Source organism: Ranitomeya imitator, chromosome 9 (assembly GCF_032444005.1).
Source record: "Ranitomeya imitator isolate aRanImi1 chromosome 9, aRanImi1.pri, whole genome shotgun sequence".
Taxonomy (NCBI): domain Eukaryota; kingdom Metazoa; phylum Chordata; class Amphibia; order Anura; family Dendrobatidae; genus Ranitomeya; species Ranitomeya imitator.
In genome coordinates this window covers 58693163-58719893 of record NC_091290.1, presented here as the reverse complement: position 1 = coordinate 58719893, position 26731 = coordinate 58693163, and the positions used below count along the sequence as shown (strand labels likewise).

General features: G+C 45.7%; 1 protein-coding gene across 1 annotated transcript in view; it reads right to left on the bottom strand.

Annotated features, from left to right (window-relative positions):
• Positions 1–26731, bottom strand: part of IGHMBP2 (immunoglobulin mu DNA binding protein 2) — a 75851-nt gene that overhangs the window by 20213 nt on the left and 28907 nt on the right. The window contains exons 8-14 of the mRNA XM_069739331.1: positions 17896–18070; positions 16262–16444; positions 14764–14882; positions 11856–11950; positions 11547–11670; positions 3318–4151; positions 2184–2368 (exon numbers count right to left, since the gene is read on the bottom strand). Coding sequence (XP_069595432.1) covers positions 2184–2368; positions 3318–4151; positions 11547–11670; positions 11856–11950; positions 14764–14882; positions 16262–16444; positions 17896–18070 — 1715 coding nt within the window. The remainder of the gene's footprint in view (positions 1–2183; positions 2369–3317; positions 4152–11546; positions 11671–11855; positions 11951–14763; positions 14883–16261; positions 16445–17895; positions 18071–26731) is intronic.

Below are 26731 nucleotides of genomic sequence, written 5' to 3'. Positions count from 1 at the left end.
AGCCATAGCCATTAATGAGTGCAGCCATAGCCATTAATGAGTGCAGCCATAGCCATTAATGAGTGCAGCCCATAGTCATTAATGAGTGCAGCCATAGCCATTAATGAGTGCAGCCATAGCCATTAATGAGTGCAGCCATAGCCATTAATGAGTGCAGCCCATAGTCATTAATGAGTGCAGCCCATAGTCATTAATGAGTGCAGCCCATAGTCATTAATGAGTGCAGCCATAGCCATTAATTAGTGCAGCCATAGCCATTAATGAGTGCAGCCATAGTCATTAATGAGTGCAGCCATAGTCATTAATGAGTGCAGCCATAGCCATTAATGAGTGCAGCCATAGTCATTAATGAGTGCAGCCATAGCCATTAATGATTGCAGCCATAGTCATTAATGAGTGCAGCCATAGCCATTAATGAGTGCAGCCATAGTCATTAATGAGTGCAGCCCATAGCCATTAATGAGTGCAGCCATAGCCATTAATGAGTGCAGCCCATAGTCATTAATGAGTGCAGCCATAGCCATTAATGAGTGCCGCCATAGTCATTAATGAGTGCAGCCATAGCCATTAATGAGTGCAGCCATAGCCATTAATGATTGCAGCCATAGTCATTAATGAGTGCAGCCATAGCCATTAATGATTGCAGCCATAGTCATTAATGAGTGCAGCCATAGCCATGAGTGCAGCCATAGCCATTAATGAGTGCAGCCATAGCCATTAATGAGTGCAGCCATAGTCATTAATGATTGCAGCCATAGCCATGAGTGCAGCCATAGCCATTAATGAGTGCAGCCATAGCCATTAATGAGTGCAGCCATAGCCATTAATGAGTGCAGCCATAGTCATTAATGATTGCAGCCATAGCCATGAGTGCAGCCATAGCCATTAATGAGTGCAGCCATAGCCATTAATGAGTGCAGCCATAGCCATTAATGATTGCAGCCATAGTCATTAATGATTGCAGCCATAGCCATGAGTGCAGCCATAGCCATTAATGAGTGCAGCCATAGCCATTAATGAGTGCAGCCATAGCCATTAATGAGTGCAGCCATAGCCATGAGTGCAGCCATAGTCATTAATGATTGCAGCCATAGCCATGAGTGCAGCCATAGCCATTAATGAGTGCAGCCATAGCCATTAATGAGTGCAGCCATAGTCATTAATGAGTGCAGCCCATAGCCATTAATGAGTGCAGCCATAGCCATTAATGAGTGCAGCCATAGCCATTAATGAGTGCAGCCCATAGTCATTAATGAGTGCAGCCAGCCATAGCCATTAATGAGTGCCGCCATAGTCATTAATGAGTGCAGCCATAGCCATTAATGATTGCAGCCATAGTCATTAATGAGTGCAGCCATAGCCATTAATGAGTGCAGCCATAGCCATTAATGAGTGCAGCCCATAGTCATTAATGAGTGCAGCCATAGCCATGAGTGCAGCCATAGCCATTAATGAGTGCAGCCATAGCCATTAATGATTGCAGCCATAGTCATTAATGAGTGCAGCCATAGCCATGAGTGCAGCCATAGTCATTAATGATTGCAGCCATAGTCATTAATGAGTGCAGCCATAGCCATGAGTGCAGCCATAGTCATTAATGATTGCAGCCATAGCCATTAATGAGTGCAGCCATAGCCATTAATGATTGCAGCCATAGTCATTAATGAGTGCAGCCATAGCCATTAATGAGTGCAGCCATAGCCATTAATGAGTGCAGCCATAGCCATTAATGAGTGCAGCCATAGTCATTAATGAGTGCAGCCATAGCCATTAATGAGTGCAGCCATAGCCATTAATGAGTGCAGCCATAGCCATTAATGAGTGCAGCCATAGCCATTAATGATTGCAGCCATAGCCATTAATGAGTGCAGCCATAGCCATTAATGAGTGCAGCCCTTTGGTCCATAAGACGCTCTATTGTACGTGAATACAGGACACGGGTTATTTGAGATTTCACACCTGCTAAGTAAATGGTTACTTGTAGGGAAAACCCTGTAAGATAACTTCGGACGCTTTATTGACCAAGAATGATGTAAACTCTTAGACTTAAATTGTTAGTGGCGACTGGGAACATCAGCGAGATCTATTCCACAGGCCCCACTTTAGGCCCCCATTAGGCCCCTGACGGACGGCTCTATGGCTAATGTACTGCAGGGGGGCTGCACATACATAACACTGATTACCTCTGGGATATGGTGACTGAGGCAGTAGCGCTTACTGCAATGTATGCAGAAATCTCCCACTGTTACAACGCTGGACTTGCATTTCACAAAACCACAAGTGTTGTCAGCTTTTACTGCAGCTGCAATCAGCGCATCGAAGTCGTCCGCGCCCGAGTTCTCCGCATCTGGTCTTAGATCATTTTTACCTGGAAGAAAAAAAACAGAAGCGTATACGAAGAGAAAAAGGAAATGATAATAGAAAGCTAACAACGAGTGGACCACTGCCAAGGGAGAACCAGTAGGTCATCCTCACTGCCCCATATCTGGCCTTATGAAGCTTCTGCTTCCCCATTTAAAGGGGTTGTTCACTAGTGGACTAACTTTCCTTAATGCGAAGGTCCCCTCATATAAAGTCACCTCCCGGGACTGGCGTTGTCCCATTGATGGTAACACTGTGTTTTTCAGCGCTCATGTGCCATTGTTATGCTATGTGAGCGCTGCAGCCCATCAGTGGCCAGTGACTGCCTGCAGCGTTCACAGTTGTGCTAGATATCGTTCTGTCTGATGGAACTCTGTAGACCATGACTGGAGCAGTGAGGACTGGGAGATCCAGCGCCAACATTGCTGGAACAGTTTTTGGGAAATGAGTAGATGTTATATTTTATAGGAGGGAGTAAAGCCATCATGGAGGGCTTGTTCTGTAGCTGAAAACCCCTAAAGGATACTTGACCTGGGGATACATAGGATGAAAGCATAAAACTACCAAAAGTTGTCCCTGTTGGATATGCGTCGGTGATGACCGGCCCCTTTTATTGGCTGAGCGGGAATTTCAGACTATTACCAAAAATTAGAGCTCACCAGTGACAGGATTGGGGAAGATGAGCATTACTTTTTTTTTATTTTTTAGTGTAAGCTCTTTAAGAAAATATTTGTATTTCCTGGAAATCCTTTTATCTGAGCCCCAGGAGTCACATGGCATAAGGGTAACCAAGGATAGTCTGCGTTTTATTACTTTTTTCACTGATACACAAACCTAACAGGAAAAGGCCGACCCCGCTAAATGAGCACTTTACTAAACCCATAGACTCCCTTTTAGGTGACGGAAGTTACAGTGAAATTGCCCATTTCTATATTAGCAGGATGAATGTCCCTTACTTTTGGAATCCATTTTCTTCTTTTCCGTCACCTCTTTCTTCCTTTTTTCTCCAAGCTTTGCTTTCTCCCGCTGAATCCTTTCTGTGTGTAAGCTCTTCAGGTCGGCATTGCCGGAGGAGACGCTGCGGATGACCTCAGTCTGCTTTACTGTTGGTTCCACTGTCTGCGATTGTGAATGTTCCTGAATGTTGAAGCCATTTGTTCTCCGAGAGTCGGGAGCCGCTGAAATTGCTTTGGTTTTGGTGACGGAAATACATCTATTCTGGCCGTCTCCGCTGCTTACATGCTGCAGCCCGTGTTCTTCAGCGATCTGGTGGACCAGTAATCGATCATGAGAAGTTAGCGCTGAAGGGAACGTTAACTGAGTCTTATTAATATCTTCCATAAACTCTAGAATGGTCTTCCTTAGACTGTCCTCGTTAGACGTTCCCTCAGATTGCACATCTAAGTTCATATTCTTCTTCTTCTTCCCAGTGGAGTCGGACATTTTTGCCTTGCCATTCCCTTTGGGATGGCTCTCGGCAGGGTTACTGGGTTTTTGGTTCCCCGTTTTTGGAGTGGCAGGCTTCTTTGACTTAGTTGCACATCCCATTTTAACATTTGCTTCTACCTTAGAGGAACCTTCACCGTCATGGGAATACTTCTCCGGGATGATATCATCAAGGTACTCGAAGGCAGTCCGGACTTCTCCATGTTCAGTGAAGTAAGTCACCAAATCCTTGAGGAACTGGTTGTTCTGGACAGTGTGAGAATCACAAATGACAGCCACGTGACGGCGGGCGCGGGTAACGGCTACATTTATTCTTCTTTCTTCAGCCAAAAATCCTACGTCACCTGAATAGAAGAAAAGTCACTTGTAAAATGAAAAGTGGAAGAATAAGATTGTCCACCCAAATACGAAAAAAATCCTGAAAGCAGCTTGTGCATCTATAAAGTAAGATAAAGTCACCTAAATATTGCCATTCCAGATCTGACGCTTCCCAAGCCTCTCTCTGCGCTTACACAGTTGGCCACAAGCCGTCGAGTCATATGAACATACGACCGCTGCAGACAATCAGTGTGGGATCGACAGTGTGAGTATGACTTCTTTTTCATTTACACTTGTTTTCAGATTATTTTATGGCTGGACAACTCCTAAAAAAAGTTCTACCTGTTATTCAGAACGCTAATTTACTGTGTGAATAACAAAAACCAACCGGCAGGTCCGAGTCAGATCCGATTTACACGCCAGTATTTTGGCTTATTCACATGTTCAGTATTTGTAAGCCAAAACCAGGAGAGGAACAATCAGAGGAAAGTATAATAGAAACATATGCACCACTTCTGGATTTATCACCCACTCCTGGTTTTCTCTTACAAATACTACTACTTTATTATTGTTCCAATGATTCTAAAATTAAAAAAAATTAATTAAAATTGTTAAAGGTGTATCAGATTAGAAGAAAAAAAGGATTTATTTTTCCTGAAATCACGGCCATTCTGATTTTTCAGCTAGTATTTAGCCCCATCTAGGCTAGGATTACACAGTAACTCTGGTCGTGGCACCTGACACGTGGCTACAGTTCACTAGGAGTAGCTGCCACATTGCATTATAATAGAAGTGAATGGGTCCCCACTGCGACCCCAGGGGTACTGTGCCCGAGAAAGTCGCAAAAGGTCAGACTGTGCCGGCGGCACCCTTGCAAGCCCATTTATGTGCATTACACAGCAATGTAGCAGCAACAGCTAGCAAACTTTCGCCACGCGACAGGAGTAGTGGCCAAAATCGCAGTGTAGCCCCAAATTTATAAGACAATTTGCAAAGTGGCTTAATTTTTATATTAAACTAGCTGAAGAGCCCGGCGTTGCCTGGGCATAGTAAATATCTGTGGTTAGTTATAGCACGTCACTTCTCTTATTTTCCCATCACGCCTCTCATATTCCCCCTCACATCTCTCATTTTCTCCCTCACTCCTCTCATTCCCCCCTAACACTTGTCATTTCAACCTCACATCTGTCATTTTCTGATCACTCCACTATTTTTCCTCACTCCTCATTTTCACCTCATCACCTCAGTATATACATGTTTGTCATCTCCCTTATATATAGTATACATCTGTATGTCATCTCCTGTATATAGTATATACCTGTATGTCATCTCCCCTGTATATAGTATATACCTGCTGTATGTCATCTCCCCTATATATAGTATATACCTGAATGTCATCTCCTTCTATATATAGTATATACCTGTATGTCATCTCCTCCTGTATATATAGTATAAACCTGTGTCATCTCCCCTGTATATAGTATATATCTGTGTGTCATCTCCTCCTGTATATAGTATATACCTGCATGTCATCTTCTATATATAGCATATACCTGTATGTCATCTCCTCCTGTATATAGTATATACCTGTCGGTCATCTGCTCCTGTATATAGTATATACCTGTGTCATCTCCTCCTGTATATAGTATATACCTGTATGTCATCTCCTCCTGTATATATGTACCTGTATGTCATCTCCTCCTCTATATAGTATATACCTGTGTGTAATCTCTCCTGTATATAGTATATATCTGTGAGTCATCTCCCCTGTATATAGTATACTAGCTATTGAACCCGTTCTACGCCCGGGTGGCGAGCATTTATATTGGTATATGGTCTCCATCCTGGTATGTGCTGCTCCATCCTGCGCCCCCATCCTGTCATGTGCTGCTCCCATCCTGCGTCCCCGTTCTGTCATGTGCTGCTCCCATCCTGCGCCCCCGTTCTGTCATGTGCTGCTCCCATCCTGCGCCCCCGTTCTGTCATGTGCTGCTCCCATCCTGCGTCCCCGTTCTGTCATTTGCTGCTCCCATCCTGTCATTTGCTGCTCCCATCCTGCGTCCCCGTTCTGTCATTTGCTGCTGCCATCCTGTCATTTGCTGCTCCCATCCTGTCATTTGCTGCTGCCATCCTGCGCCCGTTCTGTCATGTGCTGCTGCCATCCTGCGCCCGTTCTGTCATGTGCTGCTGCCATCCTGCGCCCGTTCTGTCATGTGCTGCTCCCATCCTGCGCCCGTTCTGTCATGTGCTGCTGCCATCCTGCGCCCGTTCTGTCATGTGCTGCTGCCATCCTGCGCCCGTTCTGTCATGTGCTGCTGCCATCCTTCGCCCGTTCTGTCATGTGCTGCTGCCATCCTGCGCCCGTTCTGTCATGTGCTGCTGCCATCCTGCGCCCGTTCTGTCATGTGCTGCGGCCATCCTGCGCCCGTTCTGTCATGTGCTGCTGCCATCCTGCGCCCGTTCTGTCATGTGTTGCGGCCATCCTGCGCCCGTTCTGTCATGTGCTGCTGCCATCCTGCGCCCGTTCTGTCATGTGCTGCGGCCATCCTGCGCCCGTTCTGACATGTGCTGCTGCCATCCTGCGCCCGTTCTGTCATGTGCTGCTGCCATCCTGCGCCCGTTCTGTCATGTGCTGCTGCCATCCTGCGCCCGTTCTGTCATGTGCTGCTGCCATCCTGCGCCCATTCTGTCATGTGCTGCTGCCATCCTGCGCCCGTTCTGTCATGTGCTGCTCCCATCCTGCGCCCGTTCTGACATGTGCTGCTGCCATCCTGCGCCCGTTCTGTCATGTGCTGCTGCCATCCTGCGCCCGTTCTGTCATGTGCTGCTGCCATCCTGCGCCCGTTCTGTCATGTGCTGCTGCCATCCTGCGCCCGTTCTGTCATGTGCTGCTGCCATCCTGCGCCCGTTCTGTCATGTGCTGCTGCCATCCTGCGCCCGTTCTGTCATGTGCTGCGGCCATCCTGCGCCCGTTCTGTCATGTGCTGCTGCCATCCTGCGCCCGTTCTGTCATGTGCTGCTGCCATCCTGCGCCCGTTCTGTCATGTGCTGCTGCCATCCTGCGCCCGTTCTGTCATGTGCTGCTGCCATCCTGCGCCCGTTCTGTCATGTGCTGCGGCCATCCTGCACCCGTTCTGTCATGTGCTGCGGCCATCCTGCGCCCGTTCTGTCATGTGCTGCGGCCATCCTGCGCCCGTTCTGTCATGTGCTGCGGCCATCCTGCGCCCGTTCTGTCATGTGCTGCGGCCATCCTGCGCCCGTTCTGTCATGTGCTGCGGCCATCCTGCGCCCGTTCTGTCATGTGCTGCGGCCATCCTGCGCCCGTTCTGTCATGTGCTGCTGCCATCCTGCGCCACCATTGTATTATATGCCCCCCGCTCCAGTGTGTATGCCCCCGAATGTTGCTGCCATATAAAAAAAAATAAAAATACCATACTCACCTATCGTCCGGCTCCACTGCAGGTATGTCTTCAAGAAAATGGCGCCGGAAAGCGGGGACTGCGCAGGCGCCGATTCCGGCAGCAGGAATCGGCGCCTGCGCAGTCCGCGCTTTCCGGCGCCATTTTCTTGAAGACACACCTGCAGTGGAGCCGGAGTGTGTCTTCAAGAAAATGGCGCCGAAAGCGCGGACTGCGCAGGCGCCGATTCCAGCAGCAGGAATCGGCGCCTGCGCAGTCCGCACCCTCCGGAGCCGGGACCAGAGGAGCCGGGAGACGGAGCCGCAAGCAGCGCTGGAACCGGGAAAGGTGAGTATACTTACCCTCCCTCCTGGCGGTCCCTGACTCTCCGGTGGAGATGGCGGTATGCGTTCAGTGCTTACGCATACCGCGATCTCCCGGGAGCGTCGCTCTGTGAGGCCCAGACTGCGCCGGCGCTTGCGCAGTCTATAGAGGCTTCGGACAGAGTGACGCTCCCAGCGTTATATTATAGATACCTGTGTGTCATCTCCTCCTGTATTAGACCTCGTTCACACGTTATTTGCTCAGTATTTTTACCTCAGTATTTGTAAGCTAAATTGGCAGCCTGATAAATCCCCAGCCAACAGGAAGCCCTCCCCCTGGCAGTATATATTAGCTCACACATACACATAATAGACAGGTCATGTGACTGACAGCTGCCGTATTTCCTATATGGTACATTTGTTGTAGTTTGTCTGCTTATTAATCAGATTTTTATTTTTGAAGGATAATACCAGACTTGTGTGTGTTTTAGGGCGAGTTTCGTTTGTCAAGTTGTGTGTGTTGAGTTGCGTGTGGCAACATGCGTGTAGCAACTTTTTGTGTGTCGAGTTGCATGTGACAGGTTAGTGTAGAAAATTGTGTGCATCAAGTTTTGCGCATGGCGAGTTTTGCGCATGGCGAGTTTTGCGCGTGGCGAGTTTTATGTGTGGTGCCTTTTGAGTATGTGCAAGTTTTGTGTGAGGCAACTTTTGCATGTGTTGCAACTTTTGTGCATGTGGCAATTTTTCCGCGTGTGCAAGTTTTGCGTGTGGCGAGTTTTCCATGAGGTGAGTTTTGCACTTGTGGCGAGTTTTGCAAGAGCCTAGTTTTTGCATGTGGCGAGTTCTGCGCGTGGCGAGTTTTGAGCGGCGACTTTTGTGTTTCGACTTTTATGTGGCGAGGTTGGTGTATTTGTGGTGAAATGTGTGCAGAGGGTAATATGTGTTCAAGCACGTGGTAGTGTGTGGCGCATTTTGTGTGTGTGTTCATATCCCCGTGTGTGGTGAGTATCCCATGTCGGGGCCCCACCTTAGCAACTGTACGGTATTATACTCTTTGGCGCCATCGCTCTCACTCTTTAAGTCCCCCTTGCTCACATCTGGCAGCTGTCAATTTGCCTGCTACACTTTTCCTTTCATTTTTTCCCATTATGTAGATAGGGGCAAAATTGTTTGGTGAATTGGAAAGCGCGGGGTTAAAATTTCACCTCACAACATAGCCTATGACGCTCTCGGGGTCCAGACGTGTGACTGTGCAAAATTTTGTGGCTGTAGCTGCGACGGTGCAGATGCTAATCCCGGACATACAAACACACACACACACACACATTCAGCTTTATATATTAGACTAGCTATTGAACCCGTTCTACGCCCGGGTGGCGAGCATTTATATTGGTATATGGTCTCCATCCTGGTATGTGCTGCTCCATCCTGCGCCCCCATCCTGTCATGTGCTGCTCCCATCCTGCGCCCCCGTTCTGTCATGTGCTGCTCCCATCCTGCGCCCCCGTTCTGTCATGTGCTGCTCCCATCCTGCGTCCCCGTTCTGTCATGTGCTGCTCCCATCCTGCGCCTCCATTCTGTCATTTGCTGCTCCCATCCTGTCATTTGCTGCTCCCATCCTGCGCCCGTTCTGTCATTTGCTGCTCCCATCCTGCGCCCGTTCTGTCATTTGCTGCTCCCACCCTGCGTCCCCGTTCTGTCATTTGCTGCTGCCATCCTGCGCCCGTTCTGTCATGTGCTGCTGCCATCCTGCGCCCGTTCTGTCATGTGCTGCTGCCATCCTGCGCCCGTTCTGTCATGTGCTGCTGCCATCCTGCGCCCGTTCTGTCATGTGCTGCTGCCATCCTGCGCCCGTTCTGTCATGTGCTGCTCCCATCCTGCGCCCGTTCTGTCATGTGCTGCTGCCATCCTGCGCCCGTTCTGTCATGTGCTGCTGCCATCCTGCGCCCGTTCTGTCATGTGCTGCTGCCATCCTTCGCCCGTTCTGTCATGTGCTGCTGCCATCCTTCGCCCGTTCTGTCATGTGCTGCTGCCATCCTGCGCCCGTTCTGTCATGTGCTGCTGCCATCCTGCGCCCGTTCTGTCATGTGCTGCTGCCATCCTGCGCCCGTTCTGTCATGTGCTGCGGCCATCCTGCGCCCGTTCTGTCATGTGCTGCTGCCATCCTGCGCCCATTCTGTCATGTGTTGCGGCCATCCTGCGCCCGTTCTGTCATATGCTGCTGTCATCCTGCGCCCGTTCTGTCATGTGCTGCGGCCATCCTGCGCCCGTTCTGACATGTGCTGCTGCCATCCTGCGCCCGTTCTGTCATGTGCTGCTGCCATCCTGCGCCCGTTCTGACATGTGCTGCTGCCATCCTGCGCCCGTTCTGTCATGTGCTGCTGCCATCCTGCGCCCGTTCTGTCATGTGCTGCTCCCATCCTGCGCCCGTTCTGACATGTGCTGCTGCCATCCTGCGCCCGTTCTGTCATGTGCTGCTGCCATCCTGCGCCCGTTCTGTCATGTGCTGCTGCCATCCTGCGCCCGTTCTGTCATGTGCTGCTGCCATCCTGCGCCCGTTCTGTCATGTGCTGCTGCCATCCTGCGCCCGTTCTGTCATGTGCTGCGGCCATCCTGCGCCCGTTCTGTCATGTGCTGCTGCCATCCTGCGCCCGTTCTGTCATGTGCTGCTGCCATCCTGCGCCCGTTCTGTCATGTGCTGCTGCCATCCTGCGCCCGTTCTGTCATGTGCTGCTGCCATCCTGCGCCCGTTCTGTCATGTGCTGCGGCCATCCTGCGCCCGTTCTGTCATGTGCTGCGGCCATCCTGCGCCCGTTCTGTCATGTGCTGCGGCCATCCTGCGCCACCATTGTATTATATGCCCCCCGCTCCAGTGTGTATGCCCCCGAATGCTGCTGCCATATAAAAAAAAATAAAAATACCATACTCACCTATCGTCCGGCTCCACTGCAGGTATGTCTTCAAGAAAATGGCGCCGGAAAGCGGGGACTGCGCAGGCGCCGATTCCGGCAGCAGGAATCGGCGCCTGCGCAGTCCGCGCTTTCCGGCGCCATTTTCTTGAAGACACACCTGCAGTGGAGCCGGAGTGTGTCTTCAAGAAAATGGCGCCGAAAGCGCGGACTGCGCAGGCGCCGATTCCGGCAGCAGGAATCGGCGCCTGCGCAGTCCGCGCCCTCCGGAGCCGGGACCAGAGGAGCCGGGAGACGGAGCCGCAAGCAGCGCTGGAACCGGGAAAGGTGAGTATACTTACCCTCCCTCCTGGCGGTCCCTGACTCTCCGGTGGAGATGGCGGTATGCGTTCAGTGCTTACGCATACCGCGATCTCCCGGGAGCGTCGCTCTGTGAGGCCCAGACTGCGCCGGCGCTTGCGCAGTCTATAGAGGCTTCGGACAGAGTGACGCTCCCAGCGTTATATTATAGATATGTAGAAGCAATTAAAAAAATATTCCAACTCATGGAAATGTGATCCATGGGACAGAACGTTGTTCGGATGAGTCTAGAAGTTTGTACACTACCAAAGTCCACTGATCGGCTGAGAAAAGACCACACAATGGGACGATACTTCCCACCATGCATTTTCCATGGGAGCATCTTTCTGCGTTTTGCTCCATTCTAGAAAATGCTCCTGATAATGATGAGGATATTTGCTGGACTGGAGTAAGACTGTTCCATATAAGACCGGCTTTGGCCAATTACTGACCTTTGGCGTTGGACCTGACAAAGGATAATATAACGGCTTCTTTCTCCCGTCCTTGAAAGCCATCCACAGATTTAATTTCTAGATCTGGATATCTCTGCCGGAGACACTGTCTGAGCAAATCCACCTGGAATCAAGACGCGAGAATAGAATATGTCAATTCATACAAGAAATAGAAAAAAGGAACCATCCTGGCTCTACAGTAGTCACACATTCATATCCCATGTTAGTAAGGTCCGATCTGACACATGGGAATACACGGGACATAAAGGTGCTGGCACTACAAGGGCACCGGCGGATAATCCTGCTCACCTGAAGATTATACGGTGCTATAACCGCAATATCGTGGGCTTTCACACCAGCGCTGATCAGAGCCTGAACGTGTAACTCCACCAGACGCACCTCACCTGGCAGGAACAAAAGCAACAATGAGAAGATCTGCACGCAAAGGAGACATCAGACGGCATGAACTCAGCTATATGTAGCGGAGAGAAAGGGCTAAAACAACTCACTGATATCATGTACGTGCAAAATGTTTTCAAGGAGAAATTCTCATTTCCTGAAAAATGTCATTTAATTAAAGCACAAAACACCGGTGGATCGCCAGAGCGGATATCAATGTTTCATCAGGAGAGTGTACGTTACACCTCATTATATTTTATTTATACGAGGCGCAGTTACCGGACCCCATACAGTTTATGGAAATAGGAATTGTCTACTACAATGTCCGGCCTGTGCCGACTATAACCGCAGGAGCGCTCTGACAAGGCAGAAACGCGTCTAGAGACATTTCTAATGCCTGTCCATCAGATTTCAGGCTGCCATAAAACAGCCAGAACAGAGCTTGAAATCTGAATTACTCTCACAGCTTAGTGGAGCATTTCACATATTTGTGTCGTATCAGAAAATTGCTGTTTCTGCTATTCCTTAAAAACTGGGAGCTGATGTGCAGCACCCGGGGGTGGCCATCAGGGTACGGAGCTGCGGTGCTCTGCTCCACACACCGGCAACACCGGCCGCCGGCAGAGGCTATCAGTGGGGTGCCAATACCCTATTAATGACCTATCTAAGGATAACAAATAAAGGTGCCCTTGTAGTGTTACAACATGAGAAAATGAAATATGAATACCATTACTGCTCTAGATAATAAAAAAAATAGGAGATACTTAGCACATAATTTGGCCAATTCATGCATGCCCGGCAGCCAACGACAAGGCGATCTCCGGTTTACTGGGAACCTACGTGTCTCGTGTGAATACCTTGAACAACTTTGTTAGTTATGTATAGAGATGGCTGCTCTTAGTTTGCACCTGTACACACCAGTTTTATGATTTGGAGGTAACAGTCAGTTTTTTGTTATTTGTATATTAGCTCTCTGACCGAGCACTCCGCCCTCCAGCACGTGGTGGTTTTAAAGGGAATCTGTCACCTCATTTTGGCCCTATAAACTGCGGCCACCGCTATCAGGGGCTTATCTACAGCATTCTGTAATGCATTATGTAATTATCCTGAAAGATGAGAAAGAGGTGGTCCCGCTGCGGTCCGGTCCGATGGGTGTCCAGCGCCTCCCATCGTCATAGCGTAAAGCACTACAGAGTGCAGCTTTATTTGTTTGTTGCATATGGAGGTGGCTGCTCCTAGTTCACCCTGTATTCTGATTTGGCAGTGCCATCTATCTAAGGATAAGGCCCCAATAGAAAGTGCTGGACGTCCCCTGTAACTAGCAATGAGGGAACGTGCTCAGATAAGTGGTCATCGCAGTATGCTTGGGTGCTAACCGAGTGTGTTCGGCATGCCCAAAAATTATTTCCGAGTCCCCGTAGCAGCATGTCTCACGGCTGTTCAACAGCCGCAACGCCTGCAGGGACAGAATAACAAACAGGAAATCTTCCCTGCACGTGTTGCGTCTGTGGAACATCCACAAGACATGGAGGCGCAGGGGCACGGACATATTTTTCGAAGATGCTCTGTTAGCACATGAGCATGCTCAGATATCACCTTATCCGGACACGTTCCCTCATCACTACCTGTAACGGATTCGCTCTGAGCACGATTCGCTTTCACACTGAATGCAGTTGTAGTCTTGAATTACATTTATTTTGCCATCTAATGTACTGAGAAATAAGACAAAAAACTACCTGTAGCTTCTTTATTTTTGCATTGATGGAGTAGTGAGGGTTTTATGCATGTAGAGCTGTAGATTTCATTGGAATCATATTGGGGTACAGTACATGTGCTTTTATATCTTTTTATAGATTTTTTTTTATAAAAAAGGTAATTCTGGTGTTTCTGTTCTTTACTGCTTTACCACATTTACAGTAGAAGTTAAATAATTTCAGATTTTCATAGATCAGACTTTGCCAAATCAGCGATACCAAATATGCTTATTTAGTGGTTTTAATGTTTTTAAACGTTTTTTTTTTAACTTTCCCTATTTTTTTATTCCCCAAAAAGGAGACATGAACCTCAGATCATTTGTTTAAAATTAAATATAATGATCTCCTACGAAGCCCAGTCAGATAATCGTTAAGCCAGGAGAATTGCCTAAGTTAAAGAGGACCTGTCACCAGGTGAAAAGTGTCCAGCATTTGCTCTTGTTTTATCCCTCCCCTTTTTTTTTTACTCCGCCATATAGTTCCAGAGATATGGCTCTTTTTATTTTGTGTTAAGGTTTATGATCTTCACGAGGGGGTGTGGCTCACGGGATCCTCGGGGGCGTGTCTTTAAACTGCTCCGCGCTACTACTTTGTGAGCCACACCCCCTGGAAAAGACTATAAACATTAGCGCTATATAAAATAGTCCATATCTCCGGAACCGTATGGCTGATTTACAATAATTACAACCCAACATACTCATGGGGTAAGTGGGAATAAAATAAGAGCAAACATTTTCCAGCTTTGACCTGGTGCGAGGTCCTCGTTAGAATCGACTGTCAGTGACTGACTGCAGTATTTAAGAATTAAGCAGCAGCCATCGGAGCGATCTTTGGTCGCTGCTGTTAGTGGCACATTTGGGGTTGTATAACATACCCAGAACCCGCTGATTGGAAGCTAAGCCTGCATATACCCGCACCCGACACCGAATGGGCACTTATGCAGAATGTTGGGAAGGAATTAATTCTTCATATTGTAATAATAATAGTATTAGTAAATGGTAACCTGCACGGTGTATAGCCATGTTAGGACATGAATCCTGTAATATTGCGCTAGGTTACATTACCTGGATTGCCCTTAGAGTGCTCATCTTCTACGTCTATCTCAAACAATCCGCAGTGGGCAGTATCGATAAGCAGTAACGGAATACTGGTCTCATCTGTCTCTGTCACTCCTTGTAGATCCCTAAAATAGGGGGCAGAAAACACATCCAGTAATCTAGTCACGGTATAATAATGGGAAGCCATCAGGTGATCCATGCAGCCAGACCAAAGGCCGACACTTATGCGTTACTGGAAATCATCATCTGGGAATAAGTCAGGAACGAGAAGATCTAGGGGGCTCCTCACCGGCTTCCCCAGCCCTGCTCACTTTGATGGACAGGTCTTTCCAAATACACACAGAAGAACGGCCGCCCATCAGTGTGGTGGAGCCGCCCAAGTGACCAGGTCCCTCATTTCAGGGGAATGTCTTCCTAATATATTGGGCCGCAAGTACAAAAGAAAATGAAATCTATGCCAGCTCCACGCAGATTCCAGCCATGATGTGCATCAGTTTTCTGCAGATTTGAGTACATTTGTTGCACTCTTTACCATTAAGCCCTGGAGCAAAGGTTCAAAAAGTCAGATTTTGAGGGGTACAAATGCCCCCTCCACCAAAATTTGCACATTTTTGAGTCCAGAAAATTGCAATAGATGGAACGATACTTTCCCTCCTGTTTTCACTGCAGAATATTAGAGTAAAACATACAATTCGGTCATGGAGTCTGCCCCTGTATAATGCTGCTCGTGGGTGGGATCTTGCAGGTTCCCTTTGAGCATTATTCACACCTGAGAGCTCTTACACACAGCGTATTTCATATACTAATGCATTTGGTCCGTTTGTGTGACTAGTAGACTGGGGGTACAGGTGGCCCTTCACCACAGCCTGTCTCTGGCCTTCTATGTATTAGGTATACAGAATACACGAACTACATCTCCAGGAAAATAAATCTAAAAAGGCAAGAACGAGCGACCCAGTGACTGTATGACGGGCATAAATTAAAATGTGTAATTTACAGGGAATTGGTCTCCAGGTTTTTGCTGAGTAATCTGAGAACAGCTGATAGAGGCAGAGACCCTGATTCCAGTTATGTGTCAGTAACTAAGCTCTTTGTTGAAGTTTGGATAAAATCCCTGTTTTATTAGCTGCAGATCTATCAGTTTTCTGAATGCTGAGCCGTGTATCACCACTGATTGGCAGTTTTCTGTGTACACTGTGTATAGGCAGAAAGCTGCCAATCAGTGGTAGGGGAGGAGTTATACTACAGAGCTCATGAATATGAAGGACTACATGGTGTTAGATACTAGTCCTCTTGATAATCTCCTGCTGATAAAACACTGATTTTATTAAAAATAAAGCAAGGAGCCCAATAAGTGACACATCACTGGAATCATGTGTTGCAACGCAATGCACCAGAATGAGACACTTACAGAACAACATACTTCCCTACATTGCACACAAGTTATAGCGCGTGCTTCCCATGCTTTCTATATGGTTATAGCGAAGTGTGACGCTTCACTTACTTGAGTAAATGCTGAGAAACAGAAGAATGTGATTCCAGCTTCCCGCCGTACAGGGCATGTGATGCCCACTGCATTATACGGTCATGCATCCGATACTGCACCGTCAGCATTTTCACCACTCTGTCTCCATACATCTCTATCACACGTTCCATTAAACTCAGGGACAGACCCTTAGCTGCCGCCCTGCGCATTACAGAAGACAAGTGTAAGCCTTTACTATACATAGTCCATGAACATGGTGTGACATACAGTATATATATTAATCCAAAAAAGTAGCAGCACGGCCTAGTTGGGTGCAAAGCTCCTTCAAGGGTACCGGCCCATTTACTTATCTGTCGCACAAAAAATCCAAACAATGAGGCAGCACACCAAGTATGGCGAAAAGAAGAGTAAAGATCCTTTTTCACCCACTCGACCTTTGTTTCAGCTCTCTACATGGAGCCTTTCTCAAGGTTTGAAAAAGGCTCCATAGAGAGAACTGAAAAGAATTCACATCTGCTATATTGTGAATGCTAATATCCAGGTCTACTAAACTGAACCAAAGTATTACGGCCTCACCTGAAGATAAATGGACAGGATAAAGAAAAAAAAAAAGCAGACAACAACAACAACAACAACAACACAGGAAATAATACAAGAAATTATGAAAAATATACATCAATAAAACAGTACAGAAAGGGACACAAAACAGGGAAGGATCCCCTGATGTTATTCTGCCTTAATATCAAGCTTCTCCCCCTCCCTCTCACATTCCTATAAAATAACTAACTGCAGAAGGAGCCTCTCCCCACTGCTCACCCTGCAATAGTAAGTTAAGACCCAGCCCTTCAGTTAACCCTCATCGTGAATCATCTGCTAGTAAAAATGGACGAGTGATTGAAAGAGGATCTTTCACTTACTGAAAATTATTGAATTAAACACCTTGTAAAAATCCCTGAGCTCCCCAGATTCTGGCGCTCTTTTCCGTTTTGAGGTGTGTCACTCCATTGTAGAGATATTCACTTTGGTTTCTTCTGGAGCGCAGTATGTGAAATCTTTGCTTTGTAGTCCATTTAGAGTCTTCTCTTGGGGGGTAAGCTTTCGCCAATCACAGCTCAGCAAGGTCGGAGTCTTAGAGGCAGGTAGAACAGCTGTTGAGCTGTGACTGGCAGTTTTGGGAGACGCACGCCCCAAGAGAAGACTGTGAAGATACGCCCAGTTGAACTGCAAGCAGAAATTTCACATACTTTGCTCTAGAACAAACAAATGGGAAATATCTCTACCAGAGTGACTCACATGGAAAACAGTGGCAGAATCAGGAAAAAATAGGGATTTTTACAAGGTAACTGAGCAAGAGACAGGTCCTCTTTAAGTAATAATACAACGTAGCTTTGTTGCAGTAGCCAATTTTTTTTACAATAAAATTTATCGATTATTGAGAAAATAAATATTATTCTGGTCCTCTATATTCCATTTAAAGATGAAATCATACATGGCTGATGACAGGGAACAATACATTGATGCCAAAATGAGATAGACTTTAGTTTTAGTGTACTCTTACTAGAAACAACCATCTCTTCACATCCCGGAATATTGCGATAATTATTGGGTTTACATCAATGCAAGAACTGACAAAGCAGATGCAGTCTTCTTACTGGTGTGAGATAATGGTGGGTGGTAGCTGTTTGTGGTCACCGGCCAGGACACACTTTTTCGCCCTCAATAGCGCGATCCAGCAGCTTGCTTCTAACGCCTGAGCACACTCATCAATCACCACCAGGTCAAAATAATTATCAGGAAGCAGCTTCAGAGGGCCATCCAGGGAAGCACCTGTCGCGGGGAAGAAGTTGGAGCAGATCGATGAGCCTTCAACGCTGGAATTTCGCAATGAACAATTACTGGTAATTAGAATGGAAAATACAATTATTTTCCCAAACGAAATGGTGTGTGGCCCTGGAGACGAGCCACAATTCTGAGATAATTAGACAATCTGTTTACACAGAGTAGGTTCAGATTTACAGTGCGGACGCCAAACCAGGTCCAAAACCATGTGAAGGCGACATCAGTCATGGGTAATGACTTACCTGGAAAGTAGACAAAGGACTGCCTCATATTCAGTCCTTCTCATTAGCGCCATGAGTGATGCCAAACGTTCACCGGTACAGACTACAGTACTGAAAAAAGACGCAGTTATAGTCATTCCTACCTTGGCCCTCCAGCTCCTTCTGACCTGCCATGATTTATGGTCACTGAGACATTGCATAATGCACAGTGATAAAAAAAAACCATAAGAAACTAGAACAAAAAATAGGATCATTTCTCTATTTTGACATATTCTAGACTTTCTGATAATCTTACTAAAGTCTACTGAATTTGACAATCTAGCTACCCAAGAGTTAGAAGATTCGTCTAAGGTCCAAGATGGTGATGGAACATCAGTGACTGTGATGGCTGTGGAGTTGATTAGAGAAGTTGGACTTTTGATTGCCAAGAAGGTTCATAGACTTATTTCTGGTTGGAGACCAGGTGCTCAGGTTCCAAGAGAAGCACTTGTAACTGCAGCACTGGATCATACAAATGATAGAAGAGAAGTTTGAGGCTGATCTGTTGGATATTGGAACACTGTGTCCAGTTCTGGGCACATTTTTTAAAAAAAAGACATTGAAAAACTTGAGCAAGTTCAGAGAAGAGCTACCAGGATGGTGAGCGGACTGCAAAGTAGGTCCTACAAGGAACAGTTAAAAGATCTGGGAATGTTTAGCCTGCGAAAAAGAAGACTAAGAGGAGACTTAATAGCTGTCTACAAATATCTGAAGGGATGTCACAGTGTAAAGGATCATCATTATTCTCATTTACACATGGAAACACGGGAAGCAATGGAATGAGACAAAGGGAGAAGATACAGATTAGATATTAGAAAAAAACTTTTTGACAGTGAGGGTGATCAATGAGTGGAACAGGCGGCCACGAGGTGTGGCGAGTTCTCCTTCAATGGAAGTCTTCAAACAGAGGATGGACAGACATCTGTCTGAGAAAGGGGAATGACCCCTACATTGAGCAGGGGGTTGGACACGATGACCATGGATGTCCCTTCCAACTCTACCATTCTATGATTCTATTATATTACCAGAACACCATCTCTTCTAGGCTCCTGACTCGCCATAAAGATCACTCTGTAAGACCTGATGTAGAAGTTGTACTGAGACTAAAGGGTTATGGAAATCTGGAAGCTATCCATGTCATTAAGAAGTTAGGAGGAAGATTAACAAAGTCTTATTTGGATGAGGGTTTCTTATTAGACAAGAAAATTGGAGTAAACCAACCAAAACGTATTGAAAATGCCAAAATACTTATCGCAAATAAGGAAAGGAATGGACGTAGTTTAAATTGATGGGATAACTGCAGAATAATAGGTTTCTGATTTGTGCATTTTTTAATGACCACGAAGGATCACTGAAATACAAATACATATCAAAGTGTATATATAATCTGTATATGGTGGCGACGTTTTATGGATGATATTATTTTTATTTGGTCTGGTGGTTGTGATACTCTTAATCAGTTTTTAATGGATATAAATAAAAATCAATATTTTTTAAAGTTCACTTCTACCACCAGTACCACTGAAATACATTTTTTTAGATTTGAAAATTTTTATTGATGACTCCAAAATCCAAACACGTACTTTTATTAAACCCACTGATACGAACAGTTACATCCCCTTATATCATCTTCCCAGTTGGTTGCTCAATATTCCAAAGGGCCAGTTTACTAGGATTCATCGGAACTGTTCTAGGCCTCAAGACTTTGAAATAGAGGCACAAATACTAACAAAAACATTTTTGGGAAAAAGGATATGATAAAACAATGTTAGAAAAATCGAAAGAAACAGCTCTGGTGAAATCAAGACAGGAGCTCATCAATCCAGTTCCCAGATCTAAAGATACTATGGATTATATTCTCATAATAACAAAATACAACACTAATTCAAATATTCTCCGCAAAATAGTCAGCAAACACTGGCATATTTTGAAAAATGATAAAATACTGGGAGATGAGATCACTAACCAGCCCCGCTTTGTGTACAAAAAATCCCAAAATTTGGGAAATATGATCGTCCCCAATGTCCAGAAAAAAATCTTTTTTAACAAATTCTTTTAATTTTCCAAACTAAAGTTGAAAGGATTTTTTCCATGCCACAAATGTGGCATGTGTAAACAGACTACCATACAAAAACGCACGCATGTCAAAAAAGGAGACAGTATATTTAAAATTGAGGATTTTATTACATGTTCTACGACAGGGGTAATATACATCATAGAGTGCCCCTGTGGAAAATTGTATGTGGGGAGGACAAAACGGTCTTTAAAAACAAGGATCAGTGAACATATCCGTAACATCAAAAATAAATGTATGGGTCACCCACTCTCTCAGCATTTCACGGAACACCACGGTGGACTGGCAGGACAGATGAAAGTGTCAGGCATAGCTACGGTACATCGACACTGGAGAGGTGGGGATTAGATCAAAGCCATGTCGAGAATAGAGACTAAATGGATTTTCACTCTAGATGCTATCGCATCAAGAGGACTGAACATCGGTACGGAACTTTTTGGCTTCCAATAATCAGTTTGTACTGGGGGAGGCTATATAAGGACAACTAGTACGGGGTAGGGACCATCCCTGAGGAAGGAGACAGTTGTCTCCGAAACGCGTCGGTTGTTAGGTCCTTACCGCACTCCGTATTTACTCCTGGGCTTTGTCAGCGGTCACGTGATCGATTGCGTCACAAAGGTCCTGCGCACCATCCGAACTCACCGCTTACACCCCACGCGGTGTCGGCTTTGCAGGATCCCGCTTTCACCTGGAGGTTAGTTCATGGTGGCTGCTGCCGGCCGGAGCAGCCACTTGCTTGGATTTCCTACTTGTTTGCTTGGATTTTCATCTCTTTTTGGACTCATTTTGAATAACAGCAGCATCATTAAGATCTTTCAATCCTTAAAGGATTCATCATTGGAGGTAGGAACACGTGTATGTACACGGAGGAACTTAATCTGCCTATTCCTCCTCATGCCATTTGTGCTCATTGGGGGTGATACCCACTAGATTTTTACTGGGGCACTGCATTATTGTGGACATTTTGGTGTTTAAGACATTCCTATTAGCTATCATCCAGCGTGTACCCGTATATACTCAGGTATATGCTATTTTTATACATATGGAAGTGTGCTCCCCTTACTGGAACAATTATTTTTATATATCGGACACATTTTAAGTTCCAACAGGGGTGGGGCAGATAACAGCAAATTGAATTGGCAGTGCTTTATTTTCTTAAAATGTTTCCTGCTTTTAACTTAAGTTTGATTTATTTCACATTGTGTGCCCCCTATAAAGTAATAAAGGATTTTTGGGGGGTGGGGGGTGAGAGAGGGGGGCTTCAGCATTTAAACACTTTTCTTTTAATCTGATTTTCCCTATAACTGGGGCTGGTATATTAGCCCCAGTTACAGTGGAAATTAAACCCCCTTGCGCCATAACAGAGCTGGCTAGGTCTTCTACTATATACACAGTGTATGCTTAGTATACGGCAATCGTGAGCGCACAGACGGTAACAAAGTAACAAGCCATAACTGCCTTCTCTATGGGGAGTCTGGCTGTGTCTGTCAGCCGGCTCCCCACTCTCGCAGCTGCACGATGTCATGCAGATGTTCTACGCGGTGACATTTTAGAATGTCACTACAGAGTAGAGTTTAAAGTCTATATGCGTCCTTTGATATTTATATTAGTTGGATATAAGCTCAGCCCCCCCCCCCCCCCCCGAGTGCTGGACATAAAGTACAGAGAGATTTAAAAAAGGGTCTTCCCACAATGGAGTTATCCTATTTCTATATAATAAAGGATCCCCGAGGGCCTGACCATTAGCACCCCCAGAGATCCCCCAGTTCTTTGTAAAAGTGGGAGTAGCGATAGCTGTCAATCACTGATAGGACCGCCCACTGGAATGAAAAGCCCGAAGAGCAGAGGTTTATATGGTTAAAGCACAGATAATGCAGAATCTATGCTCACAAAACTATACATCAATCTACTCAGCTTCCCCCGCTCGATAACATGGTGCCTATATATTGCACTGCATTTTCACGATGACATGGTCCCTTTAAAGTGGGATTATAGGGGCACAGGAATGATGGAGGGGAGGCAACAGAAAAAGATGTCCCAGTAGTTTATAATGGGGGTAAGTGCAATAGTTAAAGGGGATATCCTGGACTTTAAAAAAAAAGGCATGCAGTTCCTACATGTCTGTTGTAACTGATGCCGATCACTGACCGCTCCTGCCAGAGATTCAGCTGCCTCCTGTTAACAGAGCAGCAATTTCTCTTTCTGTTGACAGGGCGGGACTAAGGCTGTCATGCTGATTGACAGCCGGATTCCCCCAATTAGGCAGCAGGGAGATGGCTATCAATCAGCATGACACCAGTAGTCCTAGTACTGTATATCATAATTGACTTGGCATTTATTCCTGGTCATGATGCAAGACTTGATAAATGGGAAGGCATTGGCTTACAGGGTAACCACCTGTTTAGGTTTACCTGGTGCGGTGGATCCTCCAAGTCCCAGGTCTGGGTGGGCACACAGACTCACGGCATTGGTGCATAAAACAGAAAGGCATGTGTGAAGGGAGAACTTGGCCAGCTCAGGAATCTTGGGAACAGCAGGATGGATGCAGAGGAACCCAGCAGGAATTGAAGTAAGCTAAAGCACGGTGTGCACCAAAGGTGAAGTACACCAAACAAAAGTCTTGAGTCTCAATCCTAAGACACAGGTGTGTGTCCTAATGGACCAAAAATAGGATTAGGGAGATGACGTCACTGAGCCACACTGGGCGACCTGCAAAACTCGACGTGGAGCACAACAGAGGGCAGTGGACTGAGATGAAGGAGGCAGAGCCCAGGATACTCGGGATAAGTGTGTAACACCACTTCTCGTAGGAGGTACTTTCTGAGATGATATTACAGATACAGTAGCACTAAAATAGAATATAATTGAAGTAAGCAATACTACACGGTAAGGGGTACAGCCTTGATTTAAAATTTAAGGGCCCACCCTAAGGCACCGCTAGGCCATCAATAATTGATTGGAAGGAATTTGACTTTTTAGGCCCCTACTGAACAGCATATTGAAGGCTCTCTTACTCTCCTGCAAGTTGCAGTACCAGGGACAGCAATCCGTATGGGTAAATTGGTGTTAACAATAGGACTACAGGACTGGTCACCTCCCCTAGAACTACCGAATGGAGTCATTTTGACTCCTGGCTTGTTTTCGCTTATTTTTAGAGTTTCCGGCTCCTGGTATTGTTGTTACTTTAATTTATAGAATGTATAAAATGCAAACTAGCAAGAATATTGTCAGGCTTTAGCGCATTTCTTGTAGCCATATTAGCAATTAGCAAAACTGCAGGCCGTATTCTACAGAAATGATGTAGTCCACTCGAGAGTTCACTGACGGATGACCTGTATATGTCCTGTGTATGTCAAGTATATTTGCAAAAATACTAATTATTCTAAGTCTAAGCCAACATTTATTGTAAACATACAAGAAAATGAAAACTAAAAGAAATAATAACATTTAGCGACAAAGACTAACAAGATATAGCATGGAGCCAAAATGACTCCCTTTGGTAATTAAAGGTAAATTTTGAAGAAAAAAAATGTACTCTTTTTCAAAAATTATTTATTGTCACAAAATCTTTTTTCGCATCCTAAATGAGTAAAAGTCACAGAGTCTCAAGCCGGAATTCGGAAAAATGTAGTCACAGAAGAGAAATAACAATTGCAAGGAGTCAAAATGACTCCATGGGTAGTTCTAGTGTTAAAGAGATGTCCCTGAGGTCATGGGTGGCACCGCCGAGGAACAGGCTACGTGTTCAAGATCAGCAAGACCACTTTAAAATATAAAAAGGAACACAGGCTTTGGACAGTAGAAGGCTGGAAAAGGGCATGAAGATTGGATGTCTAAACTTAGGGTGTTTGGATGAAAGCAGAACAAAAGTGAGATAAAAAAGGAATGAAAGGAGATTGCAGGACGTGCCATCCCGGATATCAAGCAGAGCTTTGTTCTCTGCGCAGCGTGCAAGGAACAATGAAGCCGAAAAGTTATCAGCTTATTTTAGAATGTGATCTTACCCTGGACTCTCAGCGTTCATCATACGGCAGGACAATATCCGATTAGGTTTCTAAACCATGCACACGCTACAGTGAAGAGACGGGGCCGGAGGACAGTGTTTGATAGCATGGCTGATGTAATGAGCAGATCCTACTGAGCTCCATGGGGAGGTCAGGTATATACGGTCACAGGCACAGCTCTGATGAGCGCAGAGGAAATTTTGTTTCAAAAACTGTCAGCTAGAACGTTAAATGTCTGCATGTAGTACATGGTACATATAGGAATGTCGTGTCAAGATTAAAGGGGCTGTCCACCTGCGTACTTAAATGCATGTATTCTACGCTAGGAATAATGTTTGTTAATGTATCTGATTACACACTTTGCACCGTTTGCCTTCTGTAGCCTCTGTGTTTCACTGTCTGTTTCTGGCTGCAGACTGAGCCAACTGAGAAACCGTCAGTCAGCCCGCTGTGAAGGTTAACAGTGCGTTTAATATCCAAACTGTCCCTTCAGAGAGAAAAGGGACTAGAACTCTATAGCGCCACCTGTTGGAAGCAGCGATTCTACAAGCCATTATTGGCCCTTTAACGAGCCTTGCAATATGACTTAGGTTTGTAACTCTTTTGTCTTATTTTCAGAGCTCCTTTAAGCTGATTTATAACCATGGATCACATTAATGTAGAATGTGCGTGAGAACGACCACTTCGATGAACAGATAAAGTACATTACATGAAATAACAAAGTGACGATCGCTAATAACATTAAAACCACCTGATCTTTTGCTGGACCCCATTGTGATCCACTGAGTCCCATGGACTTGACAATTACTCTGAAGGTGTCCGCTGCTATCTGGCACCAAGATGGCACCAGTAGGTCGTTTAAAGGTTTATAACAAGACTAGATGGTGGCCCAATTCTAACGCATCGGGTATTCTAGAATATGTATGTATGTATGTATATATATATAGCAGCCACATAGCATATAGCAGAGGCCACGTAACACAGACAGCCACGTAGTATATAGCACAGCCATGTAGTATATAGGAGCCACGTAGTATATAACACAGCCCACGTAGTATTTAACATTGCCCACGTATTATATAAAATAGCCCACGTAGTATATAACACAGCCCACGTAGTATATAACACTGCCACGTAGTATATAACACTGTCACATAGTATATAACACAGCCAACGTAGTATATAAAACTGCCCACGTAGTATACAACACTGCCCAAGTAGTATATGTCACGAGATTGTATGAAATATAATATGATTTTGGAGTTTGCCTGTCAGACCCATGCTGCGGCCTAAAAAAATCCTCCCTTCCCTCTGTGTTTCTGAGATGTGTGTTGCTCTGGCCATAAATTCCAGGCTAGGAGCAACTTACTCGTCCATCGGCAGATCTGTCCACCACTGTAAGCAGGAGCCTTCAAGTCCAACAGGGACAGAGTATGGATTTCTCTGGAACTGAGTGTCCCTACTAGCCTGAATTTACTATCTATAGAGAGCAAATCTTAATACAAGATGAATACTGGATGTGTTATGATTCTGACATGTTCTGGAGCGGAGATTCAGGCATTAGACAAACTTGTGTGAAATTTACTAAGACTGAAGAGAGAGGAGGGTCTGGGTAAACCAGCCCTGTTGGTGATGTCACGGGCTGCGGTTTATAAGTTTCTGCCAGGCCCCAGCAGTTAGTTTTACCTGAGGAGCCTGACTGCCAGTCCTGATGCATTGGGACATATGAAAACTAGCCTGGTTGCCTGCAATGCTCTGAACACATGTAAGTGTTGATTTCTCATGTAATCCCTGTTTTTTTTTATAATTGCCTTTGTACATATTTTCAATTGTCTCATATTGTAACATCTTTATATAACTTTTTATAAACACTGCCTTAAACCTTTGATGGAGTACAGTATTTAAATACTAGATTCGTTCTTCTGCTCTAAAACGTACCCTAAGTCTTCTGAAGGGAATAACGCTACTGTTTTGGGTTAGCTTCGGACCCGTTTAATCGAAGATGGTGGCAGCATACCTTTGTACTTGTTAGTTGGGAGTCATTGTAGTGACTGCGGCATTGATAATTATTGTTCCTGCCTGAGTGAGAGTATTTATATCGCCTCGCTGCAGCGTGCCCAATAGCCAGTACATAGCAGGCAGCCTTTCTGGAGACTAATTACCCCAGGTGCAGTACCTAGTCTGACCTGAGAGTAAGGAGGGCACCAGGGAGCTGCAAGTTTCAAGTGGACCTGTAAGCGAATATACATAAATCCCTGCAGTTCGTGGTATATTGAAGAGCAGTGGGATACCTAAAATAAGCCCCTGCTGT